Here is a 25,463-nt window from a genome sequence, read left to right on the forward strand (position 1 = left end):
TCAAAGAAATCTAATCAACACTGATAACGTCTGCCCACACAAGATTACATCAAAGATAATGGCATTTGGGGGACACAATATATTCAGACTGGCACAAGTACTAAGATTTTAAAAATATTTTTCTTTTTATCTTTACCATTTTGAAAGCCTTGAGAAATCCATCTGAGGAACCAAACTTATTTTATCACATAATTCTTTGGGGGTAGAATAGCTGTTAACATCTCATGGTATACTTGTCTCCCAGAGACTACAGAATGGAAAACACTGCTCCTGTGTTTAAATGGAACAGAAGGAAACAGATTTATGTTATGAATATCCAACTGATCTGAACCTTAACTGACAATTTTCATCCTTGCTGTTTCCCAAGGCCCCCTCATGGGTGAGCTCAGATGCATATTCATTTCAGCCTAGCCTGTCTACACAAGGAAAGGGATTGCTAAAAAATAATAATAGTAATATTATCCAGCTTTGAGCCCCATTTGGCTTGCTAATTTACCCAATAAACCATCATGTCTCTGCATTGAAAGAAAAATTCTAGGCCACAACTTCTGTTCAGGAGCTCAGAGATTATGACAGGCAGAAAAGCAGATGTTCTCTCCCCTTGTGCATCAAGGGAGCCGGATGGAGCCTGGGAACTACGCCCAGAGGTGCCTGGGACACAGCTGCACCCACGCACCCCAGCCACATGCAGTCAGTGTGAGAGAAAGCACAGCCAGCATGGCGGAGAAGACACTGGGAGAGGTAATCCAATCTGCACCGAATCTGAAGCACATCCTTTCAACGGTTATTTCATGAGCATCTCCCTGTGCTCCCAACTTTCATGGAATTGAAAAATGAGTGCCTGGAAAGCACCTCAGTCCCAAAGTGACACTACTGCACCAACGTGATGTTTGGTTCTTAATTCCTTACTGACTTTCCAAGGTGGCACGGCACAGCCTTTTTAGATTTAAAGGTGTTTATTCCCAAGCTTTAAAAAAACATATGTAACACTATTCATATAAAGTAAAAAAACTTTCAAATCTTGTAATTCCCAGGGATCCTGAGGTTAGCTTTTGGCAAGGCAATCAGGCAAAGATTGCCTGGGTCTACATGATAATTCCTCTTTTTCTTTATTTATTAAATGTTAGCATTTCTCAAGGATTTGAAAATTATTCTTTAGGCCTAAAAGATGGTAGCTGTGTCTCCATTTGTGGAAAACCATCCACGAACTTTCAAACCATTGACCCTAACTTCCTTGTACGGTGAGGCGATTGGAGGGCCCCAGGCTCTGGGCCTCTCCCAGCGGTACCACGGTGGACCTACTTTTCATTGTTTTCAGCAAGTTCATCCTTACAGCACCCCTTCCTGTGTGAGGAAGCAAGAAGATTACATAAAGACCTTGTGAGCTTCTGATTGGAGGGGTGGGGCTCGTGCTTGGTGCGAGTTCAAATGTCTGAGCCAGAAGAGACTCTAGGCCACATTGTTCCCTCTTGGCCCCTGTCTGGGTGGTAAAAGTCAATTTAACCATTTTCATTTGCCAGTAGGGTTGGCCACGACCCTGGTGATTTTTCTGCCTGCCATAGTCTTTTTATAGGTCCAGCTTAGGCACTTGCTTGATAACTACCCATTTCCCACAGGAACAGTACATCATCACGAAATAAAATCCACGTGAATAGAGTGGGGCACAGCTGTGTCAGAAAGGAGGATCCTTATCTTCTGAATGATCAGGGCAAGTGGCCCATTTTACCGTGTGGCCTGGGAAACAGATGTCCCATATGAAGGTTGAGTCCAGTAAAGTGAATGACCCACAGTCTTTACTGTCTTCTAAGTTGTCGGGGGTCTGGTTTCCAGCTCAAACAGGATCAAACTTCTTGGTTTTGGTGGGGAGGGGGGAGGTGGGTGTGTCACCCCTAGCCAGGCAGCTAGTGTCTGACTTGCCATTGCTTCTAGAAGCAAAAGACCGCTCCAATAATCCATAAATGTACTTTATGTTGGTTATTGGATTCTGGAGGGTTTCATGGATGCTGACAAGAATTTGTTCATATTTTTTTAAAAGGGTAAAGAAAAAATAGGTGCAGAGCCTCATGCTTGCTTGTGCGTCAGGCTGAGATGGATATTCTGCCTTTATAGGGTTTTCTTTTCTGTGGCAGAAATGAAGGAGCCTTGCAATATCCCGTAGAGCCTTGCAACATTCATGTGAAAGAAAATCTATACGATGAATTTGGTCAATAAGAAAATGAATGGGCCTACTTAAAACACTGTGGAGAAGGTCATGTTTTCTCTGCTTTTTAAAGAATGACATGAAAATTTATGAGATAAAGAGTCCTAAGCTCTGGGGAAAACAAAGAGATAAGGTTGAGTTCCAGGGAAATGAATAGAATTGACAGGGGTGTAGTTTCAAAAGCAAAGTCTTTGATTACTCACAGTGCATGTTCTGAAAAAGATTCCCCCTTGCTGAAGCACCAAGCTCAGATGCAATTACTTGGAAAGGGAGAGGTAACCTGGTCTAGAAAGACAAGGAACATTTATTGCTTGTGAACATCTCGCTGCTGGTAAACAAATATTTTGCCCGATTCCAATAAAGCCGATGTTATTTGTGCTCCAACATCTAGTCTGCCATGAAGCTCTCTGATAAGCTTTAATAATGTTCATATGGACGAAAACAAATACTAATCTTAAAATGGTATGGACAATTCCTGTGTAATATCCCTCTTAAAAACAGTGCACTGCTTGTGTGCAGCATTACAGCCCCTTTCAGGTTTATCCAAACCTTGCTGTAGATATCAATCGTTTAGGTTTAGGGGCCCCAATTCTGGAATTTAGATATTTATCTCCAGGCTTATAAGACCTTTGTTAAGCTTCAAGCATTTCACTGAGGACACACTTCTCTGGGTTCTTGCTATCTGACAATTGACAGCAGTGAGCCCCACAGTTGTATTTTGCTGTTTCTCAAGATGAGCCCCAACGGTGTCTGTGTACGAGATGCTGCACCCTGACCCCGGCCTGCTCGCTTCACCATTGTGACTTTGAGGTGGGAGTCACGTGTTTCTTTTCCTTTCTATTTTCCTCAGCCTAAAAGCCCTCCAAAGACTTCCCGCTGGCCTCTCCTGCACTGCTCCCAGGCCTGCCCTCATTGCCACCCCCTCCCGGGCACTCTCAGCCCTGGTGGCCACTCTGGCTGCTCTGGCCTCCTTCCATGGCCTCCTCGCCGAGCTTTCCCCACTCAGGGCATCCCCAGCTCTGGCAGACGCCTGCATCAGATACGGCCTCCAACGAGGACCCCCTTCCCACCCTCTTCTCTGCCACTTAAATCTGTGCCCAGCTCAATACAGATCACAATTCCATAATGATTTATTTGCTGCTTTGCTTATTTATGACACCTCTCCTTTAGAGGTTATATGTTCTCTAAGGGCAGGGACTTTGGCTGTTTTCTTCCCCAATATGTATCCCACACCTCACATATTCCGTGAGACATAATAGGTGCTCAGTACATTTATTCTGAAGAAGGAACAGAGAGGGGGAGGGAGGGAGGGAACAGAAGAGAGAGGGAAGGAGGAAAGAAAGAAGGGAAGAATTTTGTGACCCTAAGTGTTGTCAGGAGTCGGGTGCTTTGGCAAGGAGCCTCAACCTCCATAAAGGAATAAGGGGGCAACAAGGCCTTCGTAATCAATGTTTCATTAGGATTTGTCATTGTCTCCAAGATTATCCATAACCAACCCCTTCGTCTTCTTATTTCTCCTAGTTTCTGGATTTCCACTAACAACTGACATTGACAATACTAATCTTCCTGAAAATTGAATTCATTCTTGCATGCAACAAATATTTATTGAATACCTACTCTGCACCACGTATGTAGTGTGGAGAGTGGTTAAGAGAGCAGGGTCTGGAATCAGATTCTATGGGCTCAGATTACCAGCTGTGCCACCTGAGTAGCTCCCTGTCCATGCCCGTCTTCCTTCCATAAAAGGGAAAATAGATCTACCTCATTAGTATGCCGTGAGGACTGAAGGCAGTAAATTCTGTAAACTGCAAGCATTAGCTGCTGGAGATAGAGTAGTTACAAGGCAGACACTGTTTCTGCTTCCTCGGAGTCCACAGCCTGTTAAGGGGACAAACTGAAGCCCATTAATATACAAACAGCTGTTTCCTTACCACCGTGATCAGTGCATTGAAAAATTACAGTGTACAGAAAGGATGCATAATGGGGGTTCTAATGTAGTCTGGGGGTGGGGAGGATGGTTGGGAAGGGCTTCCTTGAAGAAGTCACACTTAGGCTGAAACTTGAGAGATGAGAGTTTCCCAGGCAAAAAGGGACAGAGGGGGACTGAGAGCAAAGCCCTAAATCTGGAAGGAACAGGGCCAGTTCTAGTAACACCGTGTTCTGCCAACATTGATCTAATTTTTTAAAATGAAAAATATCCCTGAAATCAGGTCATGTCCTGATGGCATCTTAGTTTCAATGAGATACAGATTAAAAATAAAAAAGACCACAGAGTCTGGAGGCTGGAAAGCAAGGGGGACGAATGGCTGGGAGGTTTGCAGATGCCACCGTGCTGGGCCATGTAGGGACGTGACAAGGATGGTGTTTAGCTGGAGGAGAGGGACTGCTGTATCTGAAAGCCCCAAAGGGTTTTATTGTTGTTTGGTTCTGTTTCTCTTTCATTTTCTCTTCTTCCTCATCATTTTCGTCTTCCTCTTCTTCACCATCATCCTTTCTTTCTTGAAAATGGGAGGCCAGGATATTTCAATGCCCTTAGCAAGCATCCAGGAAAGAGGGAGACTCTGAAGATCTAGGAGATGGAAGAAGTGGGTGGAAGGGGTCAGGGTCCCAGCCCTGAGTGGAGGGGGTTCCTGCCTTTTCAGGTTTCCATAGGAACCAGACACCTGCAGATGGGTCTGCTGGCTCCTATTTTCCTGGTGAAGTAGGGGAAGTTCTAAGAGTGAGATTGGAATGGTGTGGAGGAAGAGGTTTGGGCAGGGTGGCACAGTGGTGCATGGGCTGAAATTTGTGGAGAATTAGAGTTTCAAATTGCTTCAGTGGAAATATAGAAGGTTGTGGGTATTTTACGGGCGGGGTGGGAGTGATGATAGTGGGGTTACAGTGACCTCCATATTCTGGGTGATGGTGTGATAATATTGTTGGGTCACCTGGGGCTAGGATTTGCTGGGATTTGATTAAAGGAATCCCATATACTATCAAGAGGGAGATTGAAATGATGGGCCATGTAATATTTCAGCTCAAAGGAGGGAGGTGGCAACAGGAGGGGCTCCACGGATGAGATGTGGGTGTTGTCCTCAGAAGCTAAGGGAGGGGGCAAGGACATTATCAGTCCCTGCCCAGCACAACCTAAAGGAACCTACTCTGGAGCTCAGCACCCTAAGTCCTACTCTGCAGTCCCAGCTGTGCACCCTCAGGGCCGTTTCCCATGTCTCTGTTTCATTTTCGCCAACCATAAAGTGGCAGAAATAATTCTTGCCTTGCCTATGCCATCTTGGGATAAGACAAAATTAGGAACTTGAGCGATTTGAAAATTAAGTGATATAGGTAAAGAATACTAGTGAAGTGTGTTCGGCACATATGACTTGCCAGTGACTGCAATAGGCACTGGCAATGTAGAGATAAGAAGACTTACCTCCCGCCATTGATCCATTTATTTCTTCACGATTAAATGTTGCCTGTGGGTTGCTGCTTTTATGGAGAGCTGCACATCCTGTTAAATTCTGTAATCTCTGAAACACAGAGTGCTTACGGATCCCAGAGAAGGGCCAACTACTCGTGGGGTCATCTTGACATGTAAGATAGGGGATACTTGATGGAACAATAACCCAGAAGAGGCCAGAAGGAATGAGAACAGAATGCAGCAGGGGGCTTACCTTGGAAAGAGTGCAGAGTGAGGCAGGGAGCATGCTTGTTTTCGCTTTGTGTTGTTTCCCAGTGCCTCCCTTAGAGGTGGACCCAAAATAGAAATCCTTTACACAGTCATTGGATGTAGAATGAATGAATGAATGAATGAAGAAGCAGAGTCAGTATTAATAGCATTCTCATAAGAACTGGCCAATCTCAGGTGTTTATACCCCTGGTTAATTTTTGGTGTTTGACTAAAATCAAAGATCAGGCTACTCACATGAATGCGTTGTTGAAAAATCGGACTTTTATGCTATTTTCAAAATCAGCCTTTCATTTGAAGCAAGGCAAAACAATGATCCAAATTAAATCACAGTAATCCTTCGTGTAGATTAAATTGAAGATACGAAGCATCTTCCAAGTGGTGTTGCAATGTTGAATTGCGGTGTGAAAATGGAAGGGTTGAGAATGTACGTGTGGATCAGCACTAGGGAGCGACTGTTAGGTTCTTGCTTGTTCTTGCACAATGAAACTCGACCCACTATCGATGCAGAACACTTCTGGAGATTGTGGTGGAGAGGCATCCTCTCTAAGGCATTCCTTTGCCTGCCCTCACTGTCACATTGCCCCGATTCATTTGCTTCCCAGCACGTCTTTCTTTCTACAGAAAACATGTCTTTCTTTTAAACCTTCCCATTTGCTGACTTGTTCACTGTCCGTGTCAGCCCCCACCAGCTGCGCAAACAGAGGCTTATCTGATTGCTTCTGTCTGGTGTCCCAGCACTAATGCTTAGAAATATTAAGTGCTCACTAAATATTTGTTGATTAGATAAGGCACAATTCTGATTATCCTGGTGACAGTTTTCCAGGGCTGCTATGACCAATAGTATACAGTGTGCTGGCAGGAACAACAGAAATTTATTGTCTCATGGTTTTGGAGGCTAAACGTTCAAAACTAAGGTCCCAACAGGCCATGCTCTCTGCTGGAGCCTGTAGCATTCTGGTGCTGGTTTGTGGCAATCCTTGGGGCTCCTTGGCTTGTATCTCTACCTCCATCACATGATCACCTGTCTCCTTTGTCTTCTTTCATGGCTTTCTCTGTGTCCAAGTGTTCTCTGCCTTTCAAGACTTCCATTACATGGATCAAGAACCATCCTGAGTCAATCTGGCCTCATCAAAATAAGATCTTCAAAGTTCCTATTCAAAGATGAGTGCACACCTTAACTACATAACAACACCTTCAAAGGTCCCATTTACAAATGGGTTCTCAGCCACAGGAACACAGATTAAGACTTGAATATGTCTTTTTAGGGGACCTGATTCAATGTCCAGCACCTGGATTTTTCTTACTTGTGTGTGAGTTGTTGACTTGGACCTCTGGGTCTTGGGTTTTCTGTGGAATGCGTGTGCAGACAGCTGTGCAATGTGACAGATGGGTATTTTTATATTAATTTCTGTCTCTTCCATGTGAGTCCCTTGAAAGGCAAGGGCTTTTTCCTTGCTCATTTATCATATAGTATATGTAGATATAAATTTGTTTACACATAATTTATATGTACATTTATTCATATATATTTATATTTATTGAGTGATGTGAACATTGACAAAATGTGAAATGAGAAAGCTGGGTGGCCTCGATTTCCCAACTTTGAATTTCTGGAATTTGCCACTCCCCCCCACACCCCTATTATTTTCCGATATGACACCAGATTTTCCTAACTGAGAGCTATTCTCTAGTAATAAATTGGGCATTTTATGAACTCTTTTATGTATTTAAGAAATTGAGTAAGATAGTGAATAAAATCAGGAATTAGTTTTGTTTGAATGAGCCACAGCTGACAAATTCTCACAGCTTTTTTTTTTTTTTGAGAGTCTAGAAATGTTTTTTAGACAGGCAGAGTAGCTCCACAGCAGGGTCTTGAAATTTTTAATATGTATATATAGCACCCAGAATCTTGTTAAAATGCAGATTCTGAGATTGCATATTTTTAAGCAGCTGCCTGGCCATGCATGAGCTTTGGTTGTTGGACCTCACCTGGAGTGGCCCTAGAGGTCCTCGTTTCCCGCATGCCACTGCCAGATTGGACAACTGCTGTACCCTGGGTTTGTTCTGAGGGTCCTTGAAAACCAAGCCATTCATATTTTGAGAGCTTTAAAACACAAATTTTAAAAAAAAGATAATTTAAAAAACATATTAAAATGGTTTAAAAAGATAAATTATTATCCCCATGTTATAGACAAAAGTGCCTGAGAGCATAAATGCTTTATTCCAGATCACAGAGCTGGAAGGTGGAAAAATATTTTAAATTCAGGTCTCCTCATTGCAAGTCAGATGTTCTGTCTCCTGTATCACATTTGTTCTCACACTATTTGTGCATTCATTCATTCATTTATTCACTGCTTTATAGAGCATCTTCGCTGGGCATTTGCCTTTGTTCAGACTACTGCAGCTAAGATAGCTAAGAATGTCTGTCCCACCTCTGCCTGCCCAAATTCTACCCTGTTCTTTAGACACAGTTGCAAAGCAACTTCATGCGAGATACTTTCCAGGCCCTGTGCTATTTCCAAACCCCATTCCGAGTGGGGAATATATGAATGCTCAGGAAGAAAGTGGATACTCAGGCTAATCTACCGTTATTAAAGATGATACACTGATACATTGCCATTTAACTGAAAAAGTAGACCTAAGCCAGCTAGTTTTTTTATTGAGAACACTAGCCATCCTTTTCAAGCTCGTCCTGCAGATGTAATGAGACATCAACCTGGTCACAGTTGCTGGCAGCTCCTGGCACTTCTCGGCCTGTTTCAGAACGTCGTGCTCGGTTCAGTCTGCTGAGGTGGACTCCACCAGTTCCCAAGGAAGGAAAACAATTAGGAATGCTCCAAAACTCACTGACGGCTGTTGTGCCAGTCTTGTTCCAATGAAAAATTACTGTTTAGGGCAGGAGGTACAAACATGTGCAGCCATTTGTTGGGTCTGTCTTTAAGATATGATTGGTAGTAGAAGCAAGCTTTCCAGAAACATCTGTAGGTTAGAAATGTATGATTTAAGGATCCTTCTGACCCTCTCAGACCACCTGAACCCACACAAACACACACGTAGCACATTCCAGTCCACAAAACTCAACAAACATACAGAGATGATTCAGTGATTGCAAGGATATAGAACGGGCCCCAGCACTTCCTCTTCTGATTCCCTGGCTTCCCCCTAAGGATTAGGGCATCACACACACTAGCTGGGGTCTTAAAAACTCTCACACTTCAGGTGCATGAGGGTCACTCTCCTTAAAGGAATTCTTTGGTAAATTACTTGATAAAATTAAGAACACTTTCGTAATGTAAATAATCTGTTGCCTCCATATCTATTTTCTAACTTTGCATTATTTTCTTTAGCTTTCATCAAGTGGGACAAACAGGATATCAGATAAGGCAGAGCATGAGTTATTCATGAAAGAATCATACTCAGAGAAGTACTAATAAAATGATAATTCCAATTTAAATATATTTCTCCTTCCAAGAGCTCTGGGCCCTTTACTGTATCTTTTATATTTCATAACCCTGTGGAGAAAGTGGTGATATTTTATCTACATTTTACAGATGAAAAACAGAGGTGAGTGCATAAATATGACAAGAAGACATAGTTTTGTAAAGAGCAATGAATCACTCTGTAATTAAATTAAGCAGAATAACCAATTGCAGCTGCCCATTACCCCTGCAGGCTTTTTTGGCTCTTTTTTTCCTGTTTCTTCCTGCTCATCTCCAAGTTCCTGGACTAATTTGCCTTCTGGCCCCTGAGCTCTGTTCTCAAAGTCTAATCTGCTTGCTGTCCCTGCTTTAATCAGCCTTCAGGATTGACTGAAAGTACTTATGGACATGTGTCCCCAGGTATTTGGGTGAATGCTGCACATTTAGTAGAAAGAACTTGAATATTTTAAAATACGATCCAGCTCGTTATAGATGAAGCTCCAGCTGCATAACCTATAATTTCTAAGAAGACTTTTTTTTGGTATGTATGAAGGCCTGCAATTTTCTTTTCTGATTTCATTCCTCGTGCCTAAAATAAAGTTTTTGTAAATAATAGATGATCATGTTAACTATGGGATTCAAGACCTATATGAGAATTGCTTTTATGAGAACTTGAATATTAACATTTTCTGAGACAAATACGTGTCCGTTGGTTTCTTACCACGTTGTAGGCATTTCCTGTGTTTAAGCATGTGGGTTGTAGAGTCATATCTGGGTTCAGATCCACCACCAGCTGGAATTTTGAGCAAATTAATGACCTTCTCTGAGTCTCAGTTTCCTCATTTGCAAAAAGAGGTTAACAACACCTGCCTCAGAAGATTATTGTCAGGATTAACTAAAGATAACAGAGGCTAAATATTTAGTGTGGAATCTGGCACATAGTAAGTGCTGGTTGATGATGATGATGATGATAAAGAGTTGTGGAGCTGGAAAACTCTCCTATAGGTGACAATTCTAAAAATATCCAAATAAAGTGTGTGTTGAAATCTTCTTTCCAAAATAGCCTCAAACTGATTGCAGATGCAGTAGATGAGAGTTCCTGAAAGCTGATTGGCATTTTTGTGCACATCTGGAACACTCTTGCTGGCTACAGATTAGATTGAAGGGAGGTTGATGGGAGTTATGCTCTCTGCAGCAGGAAACTGTGACCTGAGTACAGATTATTTGTAGCAATAAAACACTTTAACCAAAATGAAACACTTTAACAACAAAGCAGGGCATTAATTATCAAGTAGCACCTGGCAGCTTTGAATTCAACATGTAGAAACTGATGGAAGTGAAAAATGTTCAAAAAGGTAAATCTGTTTGACTTATGAAACCTAAATATATTGGAAAAATATTAACTTTAAGAAGGCTGTTCATACCCAGCCATTTTAGGGGAAAAAAGTCATTTTAGTTTATGTGTTTAGAAGGAGATAAAGCAAATGTTGAGGTAGAGAGATTCTTAGACTATTTGAGCAAATGCACTTAAATTGTATCAAGTCTGAATAGCAGAATTTTGAAAACTAAAATCAAATTATTTCAAGAACAAATGGTGTTTGTACCCTGGTCTGGTAGAGTTCATAAATTCTTGAGGCTAAAAATATCATCTTGTCCAAGACCATCATGTTATAGTTGAAATGTGGGGTCAGAGAAGCTGAGTGAGCTGCCCCATGGGGTCACACAGTGAGTTAGTGATGGGGCATCTTAGTTTATCAGGCTGCTTTCATAAATACCAGGAATGGTTTGACTTAAACAATGGGAATTTACTGGCTCACAGTTTTGAGGCACTAAGAAGTCCAAAATCAAGATATCAACAAGGCTTTCTTTCTCTCTGAAGTCTAGAGTTCTGGTGCTGGCTGCCGACAATCCTTGAGGTTCCTTGGTTTGTATTTTTGCCTCCTGTCACATGGTGATGTCCTCTCTTTTCCAGCTTCTTTGACTTCTGGGTCCTCTTTATAAGGCCTCCAGTATTCCAGATTTAAGACCCACCCTTATTCAGTTGGGCCACATCTTAACTAAAACCAATATCTTCAAAAGGTCCTATTTACAATGGTATATTAGTTAGGGTTCTCTAGGGAAACAGAATCAACAAGAGGTATCTATAAATATGAGATTTATAAAAGTGTCTCATGCAACTGTAGGTATGCACAAGTCCAAATTCCGTAGGGCAGGCAGCAGACTGGCAACTCCAATGAAGATGCTCGATGAACACCTCAGGCAGCAAACTGGCAACTTTGATGGACTCCTCAGGAAATGCTTCACTGGGCAGCCGAAGAAGAAGTAAAGGTCTTCTATCTGTCTTGCTTAAAAGTCTTCAACTGATAGGATTAAGTTCAGCTCATTAAATTCTCTCATTGTGGAAGACACACCCTTCATTGAAGTGATCAGTCACAGCTGCAGCCAATTGACTGATGATTTAATAAACCAGCCTTCTGGTTTATTAACCAGCCACAAATGTCCTTGCAGTAATGGTTAGGCCAGTGCTTGCTTGACCAGACACCTGGGTACCATCACCTGGCCAAGTTGACACATGAACCTAACCATCACAGATGGGTTCACACCCACAGGGATGCAAATTTAGATTAAGAACATGTGTTGTTGGGGGATATAATTCAACCTTCCACATGGGGTGGTGAGAAGGGGACTTAACCCCTGGCCTAGTCCACCCCGCCTCTCAAAGGGCCTGCTATAATGAACAGCAAAACATATTTGAAGTTGTAACATAAAGTTAACATTAATTTTGGTGTAACATGCTCACAAAAAGTTTATATCTTTTTCTTCAAGTGGATGAACTTTCTTCCTGAAGTTTTATTCATATTACTCATTCCTTTACAGATAAACTAAAGGTAATTTTCACTCTCATCTAAATGGTCACAAATGAATAGAGTCTAGTAAGTTTGCTTTCAAGTTGGAATTCAAGCAAAACCAGTGATGCTTAGACCATAGCTTTCATGTCATGTCAGTTGAGAATTAAATAAGCTAACACATGAAAAGGGCCCAGAACAGTGAATGTAGTGACAAAAAAGACAACAGTGATATTTATGGTACTGGTTTGAGGTTTTCTAAGATGACTATGGATTTCTAAATCAGGATTAGTATGTTATTCTAGGCTCAGCCAAAAGCATGTTGTAGATCAGATCTGTCCAATGGAAATATAATGTGAGCCGCGTATATAATTTTAAATCATCCAGGAGCCACATTAGAAATAAAAAGGAAATAGGTGAAATTAATTTTAATAATATTTTAACCCAACATATCCCAAACATTATGATTTCAATATGTAATTATAAAAAATTATTCATGATATATTTCACTTTTTTTCCTACCAAATCTTTGAAATCCAGTGTGTATATTACCTTTACAACCATCTCCATTCAGACTCACCCAATTTTAAAATTCTCAACAGCATGTGGTTAGTAGCTCCATATTGGGCTGTACAGCTCTAGTCCCACTTTACATGAGTTGGACCCACTAAAGCAACTTGTTTCCATCCTTTCTGAAGGTGCTCAGGCTTTCTCTTGTCTTGTTTTTCCTTGTGATAAGTTGGGTAGTCAGTGCCCAAGGCAATTTTAAAATAGAAATAAGTTGTAACCTTCTAAAATGTGAATTCTATTATATACAGGCAAGAGTTGTGAGTTGAATGTCTGGCTCACTCTAAAAACAGTTCACTTAAAAGTGTGAAAAAATACTTTTGCATGAGCTGGCTTCTTTGTATTTCCATTTCAATAAGTTGTGACAAATTGTATTGCCAAAGTAAAGAGAGCTTTATTTTTTATTTGTTCACTCTGATAGGGAAAGGTGTTGCTGCTTTATATGAAAAATGCTTAGGCTTATCTTTTAAAAAAATCATTTGCTTATCTGCTCAGTAAACATTAACTGTTCTCTGAGCATAACCATTATGCTGGCTAAGATGATTCTGATTACTAAGAGTTTGGAAGCTGAACAGAAGAATATGTCTTATAACTATTTCTTAAATCTCCTTCTCAAGGCCATTATTGAAGGCACTATAGTAGGGAGAAAAACCCATATTGCACAACTGAAAACAACTACCAACTCATTGGACTAAAAGTTATACTAATAATTACTAATCAGATGGAAATTTTCTTGTCACTTTGAAAAATTAAAAGGGATAAAATAAGGTATAATAAGGTTAGCTTTCATGTAGAACCCTCTCATCTCTTATTTTGAATTTTTAAAATATCTGTCTTTCATTTTTAAAATGTTGGTCTTTCATTTAGTGTTAGGTTACGGGATACACCAACACAGATAATTCTCTATGGTATGTTTTATAATGGGGCTATGGTTCCTCTGAAGTGCATTCATGCTTTGTGACCAAATTTGTAAATGAAGCTAATATTCTCAGATCTTTATTTTCTCACCTGTAAATGGGGAAGAATAATAAAAGCTAAAAGCTAATAAGTACTTATACGAAGCTGACACTGGTCCGAACATTTTCCCTGCCTTACTTCCTGTGGTTCTTATTACCACCACCGAGGACAGCACCATCTTACCTCTATTTTAGAGACGAGGAAATGGATTCACCCAGGATCAAGTCATGGCAGAGACATGAACCACAGCTCTCCTGGGGAATTCTCCTAAAATTTGATGCTATGGGGAGGAAAAAAAGGCTGAATGGAATTACTTAGAAGAATCCTTCAAATATACCTTTAAAAAAAATCTTTTTGTTTAGAGGTCCTTGTATAGATTCATTGGGATATTGGAGTTCTGTGCTCTTCCACAAAATCAACTCTGTCCCTAACTTTAAGAAACAAAACCAAGGCTGACGAAGTGATGAGGCTGGTCTCTGAAAAACTAATGGGTAGAACTTGATTCAGGTGAGGGACATCCAGGCCACTGCCACTGATGAAGGGTTTGCCTGCGCTGCCTGGGTTCCTCACAGGTCTAGCCCTCTAGGGTGCTTGGTGATGCCTGGGATTGGCGGGCAGAGCGCCTGAGACCTTATTTGCCAGCTCCAACCAGGCAAGGGCAGTTCATTGGTAAGAATAATGCTTGGTGATTGTTAGCTGTTGAGATCAGGTAGTTTAACAAAGGTTTGGAAAACAGACTTCTGCCAGAAGATGAGGACTCTCACTTCAATTGCAGGTCTTCACAAAATAGACTGGTTCATTTCTGGGTTTTCCATTTTCATTTTGTTTTTTCCTGAATTTCATTGCTTTTGGAGTCAGTAAATATTAAACTGCTGCTATGGTCCTTGATGATATGGAGAGAGGAAACTTCCAAATTTGGGGTGAGGAAAGGGGGAAGGAGAAAGGGAGAGGGATAAAAACAGAGGGGAGTAGGGCAGGGGGTCAGGATTTGGGGGGGTTTGTTAGGGAAGAGGACGGCAGGATAACAAAACGTGGGGTAAATGCTAGAATGTGTCCTCTGTTAGGGTTGCTGGCTACCCACGGAGATAACGATGGTGGAAATAACTTAAATCACTCTCTTGCCTGCCCTGGGGGTTCAGCTGGCTTTCAGTGTTCGAAAGACAGCACGAGAGAACAGTCTGAGATATTTATTTTAGTAGAAGTGTTAAGCCTCTAGTGAGAAGGCAAAGCCACTGAATGAAGAGATTACCACCAAGAATGATCTGACAATGAAGCAAGCCTCACGGCAAGTAGCTCCTGGATGGTTAATATATTACCACTTCCCAAACACTCTGTCTAGAAGTGGTGGAGACTTTTTTTTAATCGGTGAGCAGTTGATCAGTCTTCCCAGGGAGTATTTTGACTTGGCTAAATAACAAGATTTAAGAAGACTGTTCCTTAGTTTTATTTTTGATACTAGATATTTTTAAGGCAACACTTGCTTTCTATTTTTTTTTCCCACTTCTTGTGACCAGGTAAATGGAATTATGTCATTTTGAAAGAAAGGAGGCTATGGTCACCTCAGTCAGGGAAAATGTAGACCAGAAACAACAAAAAAAATGGGTATGTCTGGTTCTTCAGGCTCAGCACCTCAGAATTGCTCTATTGTACCCAAGACATTAACTGAAGACATAGTTTATTAGCTAAGATAAGAAAGCCTGGGTTCTGGATTCCTGCTGTCATGCATGTACTAAAAGGAATAATGCAGATCTGAATCTGACCCCACATGGAGAGGAGAGTGAGCCTCAGTCACCTGCAGAGAACTGTCAATGAAGTTGCTGTGTGAAAGGTAGATTTTTCCCTCTTCCCTTTCCTTCCAGCGCTAAGGCCTCCCCTTTCCCAAACTGTCTTTTGTCTGTCTGGGATCTGAAGTCTGCTTCCAGGTCACTGGCAGGGTAACTGATACAATGTTCCTACAAAAGTTCCTGCACAGTTGCTCAGTCCGTGGCACAGAGCAGGAGACAGTTACAAACACTTCTTAGCAAGAGTGAGTGTGAATAAATGATTTTTATTTGAAAACTCATTACTTGATCATTTGTTGACTTTTCTTTCTACAGTGGTTCCCCCAGTAATGGTAGGGAAAGCCTGGAGACAAACATAATACTTACCGAAATCACAGATAATAATTTGGGTGGGTAACAAATGTCGAGATCCAAAAGGATATAGTCAGGGTTGAAATAAGCAAATCCAAAAAGATGCAATTTAGTACTCAATGATGTACAGTCAAGATGGGAAAGAAATGGCTTCAAAGCAGACTGTCCAAATGCAATCAATTTTTTCCTCACCTCTATTCTATATGAGTGCCAGAGAGGCTAATGAAATTTTAGGTGACCTCAACAGCAGCGTACTGGAAAAGGGAAGCAATAATTTCACTCTATTCTGAAATGACACTGGGAATATTTTCTTCAATTGTGAGAAAACACCAATTGATAAACTGATGTTGGAGAGTGCTGGGGGCTATGTTTTAGAAACCTTGGCATAGAGGAATCTTGTTAGCTGCTTTGTGGGGGGAAGGTTGGAGGGCACTGCTTATAATGGGCCATATGTGGAAGGGATGGATTTGCACGTTCTCTGGTGGCTCTAGAGGGGGCAGAACCAGACTAGAATATGGGAGTCTTGAAAAGGCAGATTGGAGTTCAATGTAATGATGATTTTTCTGGTAGAGGTGCCTGTCCAGGGGCATGGAGGAGGGTTTTTCTCATTGGGTATGTTCAACAGGAGGCTGCATGCCCTCCTATTGGAGATTTCCTGTTAGGTTGATCCAGAAGGGTCACTGAGGTTTCATTTAATGTTGAGGTTGTGGCTCACTTGCGATGTTGTATAATAAAGGTAACTCTCATGAAAGAAGGGAAATGCAGTTTAAGATCTCTAAAGTGAGATGGCCAGCAGTGCCCTCTATTTTGTAAGGACCTTGAGGGCAAAGCAGTCAGGGAAGCTGTCCAAGGTGCTGAAGGCAGGTGGCCTGTGCTGGTGGACTATCTACTCTGTTTTTATTCATGTTTGCTCATGTTTGCATTAATGTATTCTGGGTTCTCAGTTTTCCTGTTCCTTGTATAAATCTACCCACCACCATCCCCCACACACCAAGCTCTTCATGGAAACAAAGAAAGGGAAATGCATAGGAACTGTCCTAGCTGTAAATGAATCCATTTCTTCTTTAAAGGTTAGGCTGGGTATGTAAATTTGGGCTGGACACGTGGACTGTTTGGATGGATTAATATTTAGAGTAGAGACCAACTGTTCTGAGACAACTGTACTGATTTGTTTCTTGATTTCTTTATTTCATGCTTTCTACATATACATCCTGAATGGAGATAAGAATCTTAGGCAGAAAATTAATTTTTGCAATGAGTTGAAAGGAACACTAAATGCCTCACTGAGATGGCTCTGTGAACTTAAATATACTCCAGAGCAGTGTAGACATTGCATCATAAAGTTCATCATCCCATTCTCTACCCTCTACCTGTGTTACCTTTCATATGCTACTTGACTTTTTGGCCCTTTAGTCTTTTCTTTCCATTTATAAAATGGAGATAACAATAGCATCACCCCTGAGGATGAAATAAGTCAATACATGTAAAGCACTTAGAGCTATACCGGGTGCATACTAACCAAGTACGTTTAGTTGCTTCTTTGAACAGCCCATTGACACCATTTTCTTAATGTTTTCAATGCAGACCTCTTGCAACCTTTTCTATAGGCTGGAAAATAACTTCAGTGAAATCTATATTATAAACCCAGGGGAAAAAAATCCTTATTAGTCCAATGTAAAGGGCACATCAGAAACTAAAGATCACTTCTCCCTACCACAAAAATGGTGATGGGAAAGCACCCTATAGACTGTTTCTAAAATTGTGTGTCAAATGCTTTATGTATATGATTAATTTTAATCTTTATCAACAACCATGGGAGGTAGGTAATAGTTCTTTTGTTTTATAGGTCAGAGAATAAAAGCCCAGAGTGGTTCAGGAATACCCCCTAGGGCTCCCCAGCCTATAAGGGCCACAGTCTGCAATCTGATTCCAAAGCCCATTATCTTAACATCATGCACGATGGTTTCCCATGATCCTGAGAAACAAAGGCTCTACAATATATTTTAAAATATTATCAATCCAACAGCATTTGACTTTACAATATCAAGATCTATAGAATGTTTTGACACTGGGGCCTGATAGGTTAATAATTTTCCCAAGGCCACACATCCAACATGAGGCAGGGCTGTGTTTCTTCTACCAATACAAGCTATTTCTGCGAAGAAGATTCCCAGCTTCCAAAACACTGCTCTCCATAAAAGTGAGGCACAGAAAACACAAAACCAACAAAAACAGGGATACAAAGGGGGAAAAAAAGCAAAGTCTATGTGGCTGTTTTGAAAGTCTTGAATAAAGAGCAAAGGGGAACCAGTGTCTCCCCCATCCTGAGTGAGCACATGGGGCCAGGAGAGGATGGCAGGTGGTGGGTACACTGCCTTGCCTTTCTAACACACATGGTCGGGTGTCTGTGGCCTCCCCTTCTCCTAATAGCCAGGAATCTTCTCTCCCTCCCCAGGTTCAATGTCACCCATCGCTGTGCCCTTTTGGCCCCTGGGGGCTCCGGGGTTCTCAGGACCCCTCTGCCACCTTGCAGTGCTTCCAGGTTTCCAGAAACACCTTCCTGTCTCCTTTGTCTGCCCCTGTGCCAAGGGGTTGGGGTTGGTGAGACCCTGGGACGTGCCACCCTACAGCTGAGGAAACAGGTTTAAATTCCACTCCAGCCCCAGTGTGGCAGGCAGTGGCCTCTGGGAGGGGGACTCTTGGGGACAGGAGGAGGCAAAGTACTAGAAGTTTCTGGGGCTCACAGACAGGGCACGTGGGAGTGTGCGTGAATGTGTGTGGAGGTTTCACTTTTCAAACAAATGAAGATATAACAGGCAGTAGGACCAGGGTTGGAACAAAGTGGGGGAGCAGGGAAGGAGCTGCTCTTCCCTCCCCGACCCCACAGCACGGTGCCTGGCCGCTACCTCCTGCACATAATTTTTAAAACATTCTTTTAGCTAATGAAATATTGATTAAAAAAAAGCAAAGGGGGGCATAAAATCTGAATGCTCCCCAAGTTTTTGAAATTGTTGCCACCATGAATTGTTTGTAATCGTGTTTTTTCCTCTCCCCTCGTATTAGATCTCAGTCTGTGGTAGAAGCTGGGACTCTGAAACATGAGGAGAAAGGAGAGAACGAGAACACTCAGCCGCTCCTGGCTCTGGACTGAACCCCCCAGTCACCCAGATGCCCCCCACATCGCCAGCCTTCAGTGCTATCAGCCACCCAGGAAGCACATGAGCAACTGACCTACACAGACACGTGCGTTCAGCTCGACACAGGCCTCCACTTCTGCCACCCAGTAAGAATTGTCACCGTCCTCCGTCTGGGCAGCCAAAGTTGAACAAAGACTTGGGAGATTTTTTTTTTTGTTCCCCCAGTGAGGGGATTGGCAGATCATACAAGGCATTGGTGTAAACACAATCCCCCCACCCCCCCCATATTTATGGTACTAGGTGGATTGAAGAAAGAAAACCTAAATTTGATACACACATGCATTAGGACAAGGATTTTCCCAAGGCATCATACAGAGATCCTCTCCAGTTTTTGCAAATTAAGACTAAGTGCATTTTTAAGTAGATACATCAGAGTTAAACTGTGCATAGTTGTTCAATGTAGCGTAAAGCCCTGGGGCAAGAGTAGCTCCAGTAATTTCCATTCTGATTGAATTTCTTTCTTTGACCTCATCACCAGCATCCAATTGTTCCACCTAAGAGTATGTTCTCACTGCGGCCGCTCTTGACAGAGTTGGCTTATTGTGATATCCTGCAAAAGTGATTTTGACGTCACATCCTTTAACAGGACACCAGCTGACTGGCATAGCTGATGTTAAAAGAAGACACATAGCATTTGAAATACGATTGTTTCATTTTAGCAGTGTGGTTTCCCACAGGCAGCCCTAACGCCTGAGAGTCCACTGTGTGTCTGAGGAGAGAGAGGAATCTCCCTGAACATACAGTCAGTGGTTAATGAATCCATTCGAGTTGCCTCACTTGGGTCACTACAGCACAAGAATGTGCTATCAAACCATTTAACCCCCAACCCTCCCGCAATCGGTTAATGGTATTGCTGACAGGGTAGAGATTCTGTAGTGGTGGAAGACCCTTACTTTTGAAGGAATGGCTAAGTGTGCAAGAACTGAAAGTGAGAGAAGGCTAAGAATGCAGGATGTAATGCCAAAGATCATTTTTATTTCTTTAGAAATGGCATCCCCATCCACCCATTCAAAGGGAATTAGATACAAAATAAACTGATGTCATAGGATATGATAGCCTTACTTGTGCCATGTTTTCCAAAATCAGTTGTATGTTTTTAGATATCTCTTGGTCTCTGAGCCGTCTGCACGACATGGGCATTTATTCACATGATGAGTTGGCACTCAATGTCAAGTGGAAAATATGATTTTACATTCTAAGCATTGAGGAAGGTTAAGTTGTTAGTTGAACAAGTCACAGGAAATAGGTGGTTCGCCTGGTCATAACACCCCCAATAGATAGTATTGCTAATTGTACCATTTTTCACATCTCTTTCTCAATGGATCTAATGTTCTAATTTTTTTCTACTGGTAGAGAAAAATAACAAGTAATTTTTATATTCCAGTACACTCTTGATGAAATAAAATTGAAGTAGAATTAAAAATACTTCTCAAGCAACTGCATCATAGTATAAATAAAACCAATTCATTTTGTGTAGGCCCTTCAAATCACAAAACAGTAATACTGAAATAATTCATGGAAATACTTGTCTTAAATTCCAAGATGTAGGGAAGAAAGAGGAACTAAAGTAAAGTAGGAAATCCATTTCATTATCTGGATTTACAATCCAAGAATTAATTATTGCCAACACTTTGCAACAGTAATAATAATTCTGGCTTTTCAGTTGACACTATTTAGAATCCTACTGTAGTGACCAAAGTTTCAATACCATATTATATTTACTAAGCTAAGAGCTAGTTTTTACTTTATCCCATAATTTCTGTAAATGAATGTAAGATGATGGTTCAGCCATTAAAATTTCTGTTTGAATTTTCTTTCTGCATATGCAATATACATCCGAGAACCAAATTCAAGAAGCAACGTGAATGTTACTTCAAGAACATTGGATTGTATCGTCCTTTGTCCAGTCATTTCCTCTGTTCAATAAATCCTGAAGGACACAAATACCTTTTTGCTTTTTCAGGAGTTTCCTTTTTCTTCTGGATTTTGGTAATTAACTTTGATATTTTTCCTCCCATGCCTCTTCATCTGTTTTAGTGGGATTTTTGAATACTGGCAAAACAGAAGGGAACAGGACAAATATTTTGCAGACTCTTCTACTGGAAGCAAATGTCCTTAAGGTTGACCAGCAAGAAGGGTCAATTTGAATCATAAATAACTGTTTTTTAAGAGAGAGAAAGAAAGCCTTCTCCTTTGTTGTTGGATGGAAAAGAAAGCACAAGTGTTTTCCCTACTTGTGAATGAAATTTCGTAAACTATGTGCCATTTCTTCATCATTTCTGTTCATACTGGCTTAGAATTCAGTGCATGAATATCATTACATTCTTATAGCCAACATTTCGAGTTAGCTTTCATTCAAAAAAGACAAAACTGAATGAATTTATACTTCACTACATTAACGACTTGATCATCTTTGGAATGAGTAGGCAAGATCATTTTTCAAATGTTATTTCTATGTTGTGGGTAATATTAAAACTAACTGTGGATAATAATTGCTATTTCAAAGTGTCTCTTGATGTTTAAATGGCAGAACTTTCTCAAGCCAGGGAGATGGAAAGTCTTCTAAACTCTGTCAAAGAGGAAAACAATTTTGACCCCTACATCCAGGACAAAGATCCTGGCATTCCTAGTGACCTTCCACTTTTCCATCCTTCATATTTACACAAAATTGTGTGGGGAATCCCCTCAAGGAATGAAGGGCTGTTTCTTTGTCACTCACGTGGATCTACAACAGGCAAACCCACTCTGGATTCCCTGACCCTGTTTGATAGACAGCAAAGAGGTTGCCAGCCAGATTCCTTAGCAGTCATCTATCTACCTAATCCTAAAAGGAAATTTTTACTTTGAGAAACTTTACTTTTTTCCCCCCAAGCCCTAATACCTGGCATTGAAAAAAAATACACGTGACATTTTTATCACTTAATATAAAAAGATTCCATGTCCTCTTTCATGGTAAAAAGTTCCTCTTAGTGAGAAATAAGCTTTTGTCACTAGCTCCAACCATTAGCATAGTGAGGGGAGAAATTAATTAAGACTCTCACTCTCACTGATGACAAAAAAGCAAAATAGACTCAGCGGGTAGGGCTTCGTACAGTTCACAAACACTGGCATAATTACATCTTTCCCTTTCATATTAGGAAATTAAAATAGCTGCTTTCTTATGAGTGTCTTTTACTAAAAAGGATTAATAAAAGAGGAAAGTCTGAGTTCATGGGAAAGTTCCATACAACAGCTAGAAGTAAGGATGTTCACAGAGCTTATCATTAAAACCAACAAAAAAGTAGTGGTACATGATGACACAATATCTAGCTATCCTAGAAAAATATAATTGCATAGAAAATTTATAAACTAAAGCTCTCCATTCACAGTTTCTACATATATTCTCATTGTACTCTGATTTAGACCTATTCTAGGTGTAAAAAAAGTATCTTTGGCTGGCAAGGTAGAAGCTATCATATATTCACTTTAAATATGTTATCCACTCGGTGCTGTCATGGATGAAATAAGCAGGGTATTTTCTAAACAAATTGGAGCTAGGCAAATCTTCGCTTTAGTGTTTTCTAACCCTAGGAGGAGGCTTAGAATTTTTCAGGCTGCAAGTGAAGGGAATTAAGAGCCTTGGAGTTCAAATGTCTGTCCCTGCTTCCAAGGAGATGGAACCAGGAAAGGCAGCCAGCCAGCCTCTCTCCCAGGTGTCCCCAGCCACAAGACATGCTAAATTGCAGGAAGGCTGAGCCTCTGTTGGGGGGTCAGCTCAGGGTGCCACACATCCACGATGAAGATCAGCCGGAAAGAAGAGGCGTCCTGCCACACCTCGTGCTCGAAAGAGTCGTCAAAGATGAGCACCTTGCCTTCCTCCCAGGTCCTGGAACGGAGAAACATGGATCTTTGAGTAAAGCTTTGAACACTTCAAATGCCTGGGGATAAATTACGTCTGTGTGCAGGGAGTCACTTTTATGACAACCTGTCAACAGAACCAAATAGCTGAGTAGACCTGGCCAGAATTTAGTCTTTCCTTGATGAGTAAGAAAGAATTCCAGGACTCTTACAATGGCTCAACACTGAAGATGCACAAAGGGCAGGGGATTGGTGATGGAGGAATACCACCATCACCTTGATCTTCACCGTCAAGCATGGAGAGCCTGCGCTGCCCTTGGAAGGGCGGTGCATCCGGCTCCCAGGAAGATTGGACCGGGCGGGGCTGGCCACGGAGCCCTTTGGCTGTTTGGTGCACGCTCTTCTTCGGGCCGGCAGGGGGCGACAGCCTGCCCAACGCTGCGGGCCCCTTCCCGACTGGGGCTGCTGACTCACAGGGTCGCACCCTCCAACCACTAATGGGGGGCTGGGTCCCTGCCCCTCCACATACACCTTGCGTTTGTGCGTGTTTTCTGCTGGGTGGGAGCAGAGGGTGATTTATCCTTTATGTGCCCATATGCTAAATAAACATAATTTTAAAACATGAATCCAAATGCAAGACTGGAGGGATGACTTCCACTGCCCGTGGTCATGAGAGGGCCCATCTTCCTGACCGACAGGCAGTGGCCACGTCTCAGGCATTGCAGTGCCCCTCAGGAAGTCTGCACAGCGCCGGAACACCTCCAAAGGTTTCTCATTTCAACTCCTTCCAGCTGTTAAAGTTCCACTTTATGGAAAAAAGTAGTTTAGAGAATAATTTATTTACTAAACCCATGAATCAGGAAGCAGATGACAAATTAGGTGTTTCTTACCTAGGAGGAAAATGGGCAGAGTGGGAATTCATTTGTTTATATTATTAGTGTTATTTGCTATGCAAGTGGAATACTTTTTGTCAATGCTGCCAAACACCCTTTAGGACTTCCAGCACTACCTCAAAAGATACATGTACAGGGACTAAGGGAAATGTGCAGGGACAACTGCATAATGCCTTTCAAATCCAAAGAAATTTTATTAGCCATGCTAATGTTCTCTTCTTTATAAAATAAATATTAATTGGAAATATATTACATGCTAAGTTACCTTTCTAAAATGAAATTTTCACTAGGAAATCTACAGACATTCAAATTCCACCCAAGCATTTGAAATTTTATATCCTGGGTTAGCAAATAAATAAAATTATAGGATAGAAAATGCTAGCCTGAGTTCAAGTTATTGCATCATTATAAGGTAGCTTTCCTTAGAAAGACAGTATGTGTCTTTCTATGCTCATTACTAGGTGATTAATCAATATTAAATTGAGTAATATAACATATTGCAGTTTCTCAAATACAGCACTATTGCCCTTTGGGACTGGATAATACCTTATTGGGTAGGGGGTGGGTTTCCTGATGTTTAGGATATTTAGCAGCAGCCCTGGCCTCTACCCACTAGATCCCAGTAGCACTTTCCCCAGCCAAGCTGTGACAACCCAAAATATCTTCAATCATTGCCAGACGCCCCTGGCATGGGGGTGAGGGTGGGGTTGTGACAGCTGAGACTGACATATTGAATGGATCTGACAATAAAATTTCTAATTATTTAAAGATAACTAAAAAAGTAATGTTTGCAAATTGGGACCAAACCTCTACTTTTGCTCTCCTCCCTCCCAGCACTGCTTCGCTTTTCTGTGCTGTCTCACACTCCTGGCCTAATATCTTGCACTCAGCACACAGGTGTGGATGGACTCTTGGATACAATTCCCCAGGAAGTTCAAAGACAATAGAGTTCCATCCAATGGGAACCAAGGACAGAAGTATATAGACAGTATATAGAAGCAAATGACAGAATAAGTAAAAAATGCAGTCATTAGCATGTAAAACCAAACTTGAAAAGGCAAGTTAAGAAAAGAAAAATAAAAATGACAATAAGAAAAAGAAGTGAAATGATCTATACCCAATATGGAGTTGGGCACTGTTCTGGTTTGCTAATGCTGCTATTATGCAAAATACCAGAAACGGATTGGCTTTTATAAAAGGGGGGGGAGTTATTTCGCTACAAATTTACAGTTATATGGCCATAAAACTGTCCAAACTAAGGCATCACCAAAAGAATACCTTCACTGAAGAACGGCTGATGGTATCCGGAAAACCTCTGTCAGCTGGGAAGGCACGTGTCTGGCATCTGCTCTGGGGTTCTGGTTTCAAAACAGCTTTCTCCCAGGATGTTTCTCTCTAAGGGTCTGGGGGTGTTCTCTTAGTTTCTCCCAGGCAAACTCTGGGCTTGCAAAAGTCTGCTTTCAACGGCCGTCTCCAAAATGTCTTTCTCAACTGCAGTACTGAGCTCCTTCTGTTTGAGCACTTATAAGCTCCAGTGATTTAATTAAGACCCACACTGAACGGGCAGGATAACACCTCCATGGAAATAATCTAATCAAAGGTATTACCCACAACTGGGTGAGTCATATCTCCATGGCAACACTCAGAAAGGTTAATAAATCTGCCACCACAAGATTGCATTAAAGAATATGGAGTTTTCTGGGGGGACATAATATATACAAACTGGCGCAGGCACTTTCTAGGTC

General features: G+C 41.5%; 2 protein-coding genes across 3 annotated transcripts in view; one reads left to right on the forward strand and one right to left on the reverse strand.

Moving 5' to 3' along the window:
* The window catches only part of CLVS1 (clavesin 1), a 199,282-nt gene extending 177,813 nt beyond the window's left edge, over positions 1-21,469 (forward strand). For both annotated transcript variants that reach the window (XM_037803591.1, XM_037803592.1), the window contains exon 6: positions 18,855-21,469. In XM_037803591.1, coding sequence (XP_037659519.1) covers positions 18,855-18,942 — 88 coding nt within the window. In that variant the 3' untranslated portion in view covers positions 18,943-21,469. The remainder of the gene's footprint in view (positions 1-18,854) is intronic.
* Positions 19,942-25,463, reverse strand: part of ASPH (aspartate beta-hydroxylase) — a 234,941-nt gene continuing 229,419 nt past the window's right edge. Inside the window, exon 24 of the mRNA XM_037803594.1 lies at positions 19,942-22,853. Within this exon, the coding sequence (XP_037659522.1) occupies positions 22,703-22,853 (151 nt within the window). The 3' untranslated portion in view covers positions 19,942-22,702. The remainder of the gene's footprint in view (positions 22,854-25,463) is intronic.

The sequence above is a fragment of the Choloepus didactylus genome, chromosome 14 (assembly GCF_015220235.1).
Source record: "Choloepus didactylus isolate mChoDid1 chromosome 14, mChoDid1.pri, whole genome shotgun sequence".
In the NCBI taxonomy this organism is placed as follows: Eukaryota; Metazoa; Chordata; class Mammalia; order Pilosa; family Megalonychidae; genus Choloepus; species Choloepus didactylus.